Source organism: Aplysia californica, unplaced genomic scaffold, assembly GCF_000002075.1.
Source record: "Aplysia californica isolate F4 #8 unplaced genomic scaffold, AplCal3.0 scaffold00459, whole genome shotgun sequence".
NCBI classification, from domain to species: Eukaryota; Metazoa; Mollusca; class Gastropoda; order Aplysiida; family Aplysiidae; genus Aplysia; species Aplysia californica.
In genome coordinates this window covers 627,626-635,943 of record NW_004797729.1, presented here as the reverse complement: position 1 = coordinate 635,943, position 8,318 = coordinate 627,626, and the positions used below count along the sequence as shown (strand labels likewise).

The 8,318-nt window shown below is 38.2% G+C and overlaps 1 protein-coding gene across 3 annotated transcripts in view; it reads left to right on the top strand.

Annotated features, from left to right (window-relative positions):
• Positions 1–8,318, top strand: part of LOC101847677 (glutathione hydrolase 1 proenzyme) — a 28,333-nt gene that overhangs the window by 7,635 nt on the left and 12,380 nt on the right. For all 3 annotated transcript variants that reach the window (XM_005105228.1, XM_013086363.1, XM_005105229.2), the window contains exon 2: positions 6,941–6,985. In XM_005105228.1, the coding sequence (XP_005105285.1) occupies positions 6,941–6,985 (45 nt within the window). The remainder of the gene's footprint in view (positions 1–6,940; positions 6,986–8,318) is intronic.

Genomic DNA, 8,318 nt, shown 5'->3' with positions numbered 1-8,318 from the left:
AATTATTCGATACCTCCCTTGACCTGTATATTCGATACCTCCATTGTCATTATATTCGATACTTGCCGAGTTGTTATTATTCGATGCTTCCTTGCCCCTTGTATTCGAGGCAAATTCTAGCGCTACCCTAGCCCTAACCCTGTTATTCGATACCTCCCTTGCCTTGCCGGACATTATTCGATATCCTCAAAGCAAGCTCCTTATTCGATACCTTCCTGGTTGTTCATTATTCGATACCTCCTGTGAAATAGAATTATTCGATACCTCCCTTGACCTGTATATTCGATACCTCCCTTTCCGGACATTATTCGATATACTCAAAGCAAGCTCCTTATTCGATACCTTCCTGGTTGATCATTATTCGATACCTCCTGTGAAATAGAATTATTCGATACCTCCCTTGACCTGTTTATTCGATACCTCCATTGTCATTATATTCGATACTTGCCGAGTTGTTACTATTCGATGCTTCCTTGCCCCTTGTATTCGAGGCAAATTCTAGCGCTACCCTAGCCCTAACCCTGTTATTCGATACCTCCCTTGCCTTGCCGGACATTATTCGATATCCTCAAAGCAAGCTCCTTATTCGATACCTTCCTGGTTGTTCATTATTCGATACCTCCTGTGAAATAGAATCATTCGATACCTCCCTTGACCTGTATATTCGATACCTCCCTTTCCGGACATTATTCGATATACTCAAAGCAAGCTCCTTATTCGATACCTTCCTGGTTGATCATTATTCGATACCTCCTGTGAAATAGAATTATTCGATACCTCCCTTGACCTGTATATTCGATACCTCCATTGTCATTATATTCGATACTTGCCGAGTTGTTATTATTCGATGCTTCCTTGCCCCTTGTATTCGAGGCAAATTCTAGCGCTACCCTAGCCCTAACCCTGTTATTCGATACCTCCCTTGCCTTGCCGGACATTATTCGATATCCTCAAAGCAAGCTCCTTATTCGATACCTTCCTGGTTGTTCATTATTCGATACCTCCTGTGAAATAGAATTATTCGATACCTCCCTTGACCTGTTTATTCGATACCTCCATTGTCATTATATTCGATACTTGCCGAGTTGTTACTATTCGATGCTTCCTTGCCCCTTGTATTCGAGGCAAATTCTAGCGCTACCCTAGCCCTAACCCTGTTATTCGATACCTCCCTTGCCTTGCCGGACATTATTCGATATCCTCAAAGCAAGCTCCTTATTCGATACCTTCCTGGTTGTTCATTATTCGATACCTCCTGTGAAATAGAATCATTCGATACCTCCCTTGTCATTATATTCGATACTTGCTGAGATGTAATTTTTCGATGCTTCTTTGCTCTTTATAGTTGAGGCAAATCCTAACTCTACCCTAGCCTAGCCCTAACCATAACCTTGTTAATCGATACTTCTCTTGCCGGACATTATTCGATATCCCCAAAGCAAGCTTATTCGATACCTTTCTGCTTGTTCATTATGCAATACCTTTGTAATATAATCATTCGATACCTGCTTGCCCTGTATATTCAATAACTCTCTTGCTGGTATATTCGATACTTGCCCAGTTGTAATTACTCGATGCTTCCTTGCCCTTTATATTTGGTGCAAACCTGCAAGATTAATATCTTTCTTCCCGTCATTATTCGTCACCTTCCTTCCTGTCATTATTCGATATCTACCTGTCAGTACACACCTGTCTCACCTTGCTAATATTCGATATCTTGCCAGATCATTTTTTGATACGTTCCTGTCGTCACTCGATAAAGTTCATTATAGCTCAATATTCGATACCACCTTTGCGTAGCCATTCGGTTCCATTCGATCAATATTTGATATCTCATTCATTTTGCCATTATTCAATTTCCCCTCATCCGGTCTTTATTTAATAAACCTCGACAGCTCCTTATCTTCAATAACTAATCGATACCATTTTGAAACTTTAAATATTATTATCATTAAATGGTTATAGTTACCCCGATTTAGATCAATGATTCCATTCACAAGCGCGCTTTTTATTTGATAATTATTTTACATTTTACATAATATATTAGATAATTCCTAGGTATCATCATTTGACCCTGGCATTATTCGCTACGTATACATAGTAACAGACACAACACAATCTTTGGCTAGTTATTCGACTTTTTGTTGATCGTTTTTTGTTCAATAATATTTTAAAAACCCAATTTAATGACCTAGCAGAAGGCCGCCATAGTGGCGAGCACGAGACGTGCAGTAAAGCGAAGTGACATGGGACAACCTAACATGTCACATTCATATATCAAGTATCTCGATTCGTTTATATAGTCGGTGTACGAACAACTAGATTATATTATGGTTTTGCTTAGAATATTTTCTATCTGTCATGTTGATCATTTTGAAAAATGTGCTTTCTAAGGGCTTACTAAGGTTTGAAACATTTCCTAGTACTTCGACATTTAAAAGTTTTGCTAGATTTGTCTTTCACTTATTAAAGCGGCTTTTCTGTTTTTCTGGTTACTATTGTTTAACAAGACTTTTTAAGGTAATTATTTCCCTTACTCAAGCAGTTATTTCGGGTTGCTGTTACCTATTTCCTACTTTATAAAAGAGGACTCCAATAGTATTGTGACTGAGCGTTCTACCTTCAAAATCAACTGTGTTTTGTTTCTTTTAAGTCTTAAACATTTCAACTGTGAGGTGAAGTTGTGTTATAAAAAAATACTTTTAGGCCATACGATCGGTTAATGAGATTCGTGGAGCAATGGCAGGAGATGAAGGGAAATGACTGAGGAAATGGCTTTTGAAAGAATACTTTACAAAGATTTATGGAACCTCGAGCCTTCATCCAATTATTCCATTTATTATGACGTGTGACCTCTCCTGCCTATTCTACGCTGCTTTCTCTCTCTGTCTTTTTCTCTCTGTCTTTCTCTCTCTATCTTTCTCTCTCTGTCTTTCTCTCTCAGTCTCTCTCTCTTTCTCTCTCTCTCTCTCTCTCTCTCTCTCTCTCTCTCTCTCTCTCTCTGTCTGTCTGTGTGTGTGTGTCTCTCTCTCTCTTTTGCTATGTGTGTGTGTGTGTGTGTGTGTGTGTGTGTGTGTGTGTGTGTGTGTGTGTGTGTGTGTGTGTGTGTGTGTGTGCACGTGTTTGTGTGTGTGTGTGTGTGTGTGTGTGTGTGTGTGTGTGTGTGTGTTTGTCTCTCTCTTTCTCTATCTCTCTGTAGCACAACTACCACCATCGGGTGCTCTCGTGGTCTGAAGGTTCGATGTTCGCCTCTCATTCAATAGGTCCCGGGTTCGAAACCTGGCAGCGACGGGAAATTTTCATCTCTAAATTTGTCTCCTTTCGCCTTCTTTCCGCATCTAACCATGTTCTATCGTCTACCTTCGTCTCCACCTTCTGCCCCCACCCCGACCCCTTTGCCCCCTCCTCTGGCCCCTAACTGTTTCTGCAGCCTTTCTACAGCTACTCATTGGCCCGCCCCTTCTTACTGTTGTCTTTCAGCCACACCCCTGAGGGTAGGTAACATCGAACAACTTATGATATTATGCAGTTATGAGAGCAGTTAACACTTGCCAAAAACAACAATAGAAAATAAGCAGAAAAAGCAACAAACAAAAAACCCCCCAAACAAACGACAGCAAAAAAACAAAAACAAACAAAAAAAACAAACAAAAAGAAAAAGGAAAAGAAAAAAAACCCCACCACTGACCATGTTGAGCTGGAAGTATGGGCGTTTTTGTTTTAGTACATAAAAAAAAAAATGGTGGTTGAGCCTTTTCCTCGATTATTTCCCTTCATCTCCAGCCATTGGTTCACGAGTCTATTAACCGATTGTTAGGCCTACACATTTTTTCACAATACCGTATCGCCTCGCTACTGAAATGTGGGATGACTAACGGGACCAAGCATAAATAGTTGATATTTTAGGAAGAACTCCCAGTCACAATACCAAAGGACTCCTCATTCATGAAGTAGATTCAATGAGGTATTTCATCAACAGCAACCCTTAATAAATGCTTGAGTAAAGGAGACAAGACATAAAAAGGTGTAACAATACAACAATGAACAGAACAACAGAAAAGCCACTTTAAATAAAGAAAAAACAAAACAAGCAAGGAGATTTTTTTTGTTGATATTCGGGAAATATTGTGATTTTTTGTATGCCTTAGGAAACATTTATTGATTGTTATTTAGAACAACAAATATGTGAATTTAGTCTTAGCAAAACCATAGTATAATTTAAATTCTGCACATTGACTATATGAACAAAATGGCGTTATTTTATAGATGTGTACGAAAGGTAAGGTGATCTCAACCCACTTCACTTTACCTCATTCAAATTCATGAAAAATGAAACGAATTTGTGGTTAACATAATACTACTGATGAATTTAATTAGATGTCATGAAAATGATGATCTGACCAGAACGCTATTAGTGGGTGGTTGGCGGGTGCTCTGGTGTGTTTTGCTCCTTCTTCCCTATCAAACGTCTATCGTCCTTATCTCCCTCTTCTTCTTTTTTATGTTTGTTACTCTCTTGTAACGCCTCTAAACTTCTAGCGCTCATATGACCTTATGCAGTTGCGAGCGCCGTAAAACGTTTACTAAAACTAAACTAAAGAAAGCTATTAAATATCGAAAAAGTATCGAAATACGACTGGACAATAGACGCATCGAATATTGTTTGGTTAAAGGAAGTATTGAATATTGACTAAAAATTCTGAACCGATGGTGAAGTATTTAGAGTATAGTAGTAAGATTACATTATCCAGAAAATGGACTCCAATAATGACAAGATTTAAGCGGAATTGAATAATCACAGAGCTAGGGAAAGTCGAATAGTAATGGGGTTATGGAGTTATTGAATACTGATCAGACAAGGGAGGTATAAAATATTTACAGTGCCACAGAAATATCCAGTAATGATTCTAATGAGATATTGAATAATGACAAAAAGATATATCGAATAAAGATAATCATAGAGTAATGATTATGGTCAAAGATTGTACATGACAAGATAGTTCACTCGGCCAAAAAAGTGTCCGCGGAAGTCCACGCTTTGGTTCAGCTGATGTCCCTGCTATGTTTGTTTTGAAACTCTCTTTCGTTTTTCAAGAAGAAGAATAGGGATAGCACCCCCTTGCGCATCAGCTGTTCCGGTTCGATTAGTGGAGAGTTTTGGGCATATTTAATTTTAATGACCTCTGGCCTCTCGCTCTAAAGCCAAATTAAACGGAGAAAACAATCACCCCTACCACCTGAAGAGGAATTTTGTCAGCGTAACCATATAAAAAGGCGTTATTCTGAAATTTTAATTATAATTCATACAAAAACGTGTTAGTTTCACTTTGATTTTTTTTCCACACAAGAAGGGTAACCCTATTCGCAAAGCGTGCGCTTTCTCAAAGATGGCGCCACCTGATTTTGAGGACACTTTTATAATTGATTCAAAGAGAGGAGTAAACCATCTTGTTATACAGAATCTATGTTATGGTACAGAAAATATGCTACAAAGGGTATCGAATTTTTCCTAAAATAGTTGAGCCATACAGTAATGTGATGATAATCGTTATAGATTGTTGATTGAAAAACCCCTCAACACAGGGGATACATTGGCAACACGTGCATTCATGTTTGATTTCTCGTTCATCAACCAGTTCCTAACAAATCATGTTCCAAAATCCGATGGTTGACATAAAAAAACTGTCACCAAACTCTTCTCCGTAAACTACCAGCTACGTTGTTTAAAATACCTAAATGTGTTTTATTTTCTAAACCTTTGGTCTCTTGTTTCAGACGCAGAAAGCGCTTTCCCAACTGACATCATCTTTTCTCAGTGAATTACAAATGTCCAATTCTGTACCCATGTGAATCTCCATGCTTTGTAAACATCTGTTTTTAAGTTTGTATTTTGGGTTTGTTTTCAAACCGAGTATCCTCGTATATTTGGTGGGATATTATATACGATCTAAGCATTGTTGATCCCGAAAGGCAGGGTCGCAAAAGCCCAACTCCTATACCAAACTAAATTACGTCAATGATGTCGTAAAGTATTACAATTCAAGTTGCATAAACACCAAAAGTTGGGAAAGATGATAAGAAATTTAAGCACGGTCGTACTACACCTTATAGTTATCTCGCTCGCTTATTTGAGAATCAGGTTATACCAAATTTCACTCATATAACAAGCATACTAAAGAGTAAAGAGACTTCAAATCTGCAATCAAATTTGAGAAAAGAAAAGTTTCGTTGCCATGGAGACGGTAGTCTTATTGCATTTGTTAACTTGTCATATACAGTTAATACTTCATTTATTTTCAATGGAAATAGGTTTCTGTTTTGTACGCATGTTAGCAAACAATAGATCTACAAAATGGTAGTTTGATTCATTTCATAAATGAATTAGAAGAAAATATTTAGAGAATATTTTTCTTAAGGTAGCATTCAGGGTTGCAGGGGAAAAAAATTAGTGGAATTCCACACTCCTGACACCAACAACAAAAATCTATTCCATATATTGAAAATTCAACATGCTGATTTATTTTTTTCCCTTACTCTATAAAATTTCATGAAGACTGGATGAAAAATGGTGGAGTTATTCACAAAAAAATAAAGAAAAACCGCGTTTTAAGAAAACGGACGATAAAGAAAAATAAAAGAGAGACTTAATGAAGAAATATTATAATATGTAGACTAACTTGTCTGATATGTGACAAAATAAGGCTCTATAGTGTTCGTATGCCATGATATAGTTGTACGAGAGGCTGAAGAAGCCAGAAAATGCCTACATCTCAAAATCCCTAATTTTGACACGAGTTGGTACTTCAGGGTGTAGAGCCACCCACCACACATAGTAAACCCTCAGGCTGTGTCGTGGTAAAATCTGAAGAAGGGCGGGACAGGAGGGTCATTTTCATACTATCATATTATGTCAATCTTATTTTCTTTTTCTCTTCCCCAGAAGCAGGAACAGAGACTACAATATCGTCACGATGACTCGGAAAAGGTAAAATGTCCCACCTGTAGTTGATAGTACCCGTAGTAGTATTAAGTATTAAGTTCGAGGTGAGTCTCTGTCTATCTATCTATCTATCTATCTATCTATCTATCTATCTATCTATCTATCTATCTGTCTATCTATCTATCTATCTAAAAGCCTTGGTGACATTTTCTCGCAAGAGTACCTCAGTATCATCTTGAACAATCTCTCTTACTTTGACTTAACAAACCTTCTATTGTCTAAAGATCGGAGTAGGGGGCTTTCGTGGCCAAGAGGTTAAGGTGTTCACCTCTCATTCAAAGGTTCTGGTTTCGAATCCGGGTAGCGACGGAACAATTTTCTTCTCTAAAATTGTCTCCTTTCACCTCCTTTCCTGCTCTCTAGCAATGCTCTGTCGTCTTCTTTTGTCCCCACTTTCTGCCCCAACCCCCTCACCTCCTTTGCCCTCTCCTCTGGGCTCCCGGCTCTTTCTGCAGCCTTTCTACTGCTACTCCTTTGCTCCTTCTTACTGCCGTCTTTCAGTCACACCCCTGATCTTCTGGTAGGAAAGATCTACACCTAGCCTTCTCGGACAAGGGCGAAACAATCTCGGAGGTCCCGTGTGCACGATGCGCACCTTAAACATCACTTGGTGGTCTAAATTCGATAAGAGTAGGCTTCAGCCACCACCTGGGGAAAATTCAAAATTTCTTACCAACTGAAGATGTTTGGTGTGTCCCGAGTGCCCATATGGCCTTATGCAGTTGCGAGCGCCTTAAAACACTTTAAAAAAAAAAGATCGGATTGTCTTCTTGACTTGGACAGATCTTTGAAGTGTCTTGTGACTAACGTAAAAATCTGACGGTGCCTTCCTCGAACTGTTGTCCTGCTGGGTTACTGATTCCTTAGCTTCAATTACATAACAACTATGGAGAGGTCAAGTAAATAGAAGCATGGGTTTTATCAGAAAACCACCCAGAAGTAAATGAAAGACAGACATAAGTTATATTAGACCTTTCACCCCCCTCCCCCCATAACCTATAGATAATTATAAATAAATAAATTATCATAAGCTATAAATTATTTTTTTTACTGATCCCCTTGGGGGAAGTATTACCGTAGCAAACAGACATACATACGCACATAATGTATAAATACATACATGTATACATATATACATAAATACACAAATATAAATACGTTCATAAAAATACACCAATACACCAATACAGAACAACTTTACAAACATGATATTGCTGAGTGCAATTGTGTGTTAATGTGTGTATATGTATGTATGTGTATGTATGTGTGTGTGTGTGTGTTTGTGTGTGAATACACACACACACACACACACACATAT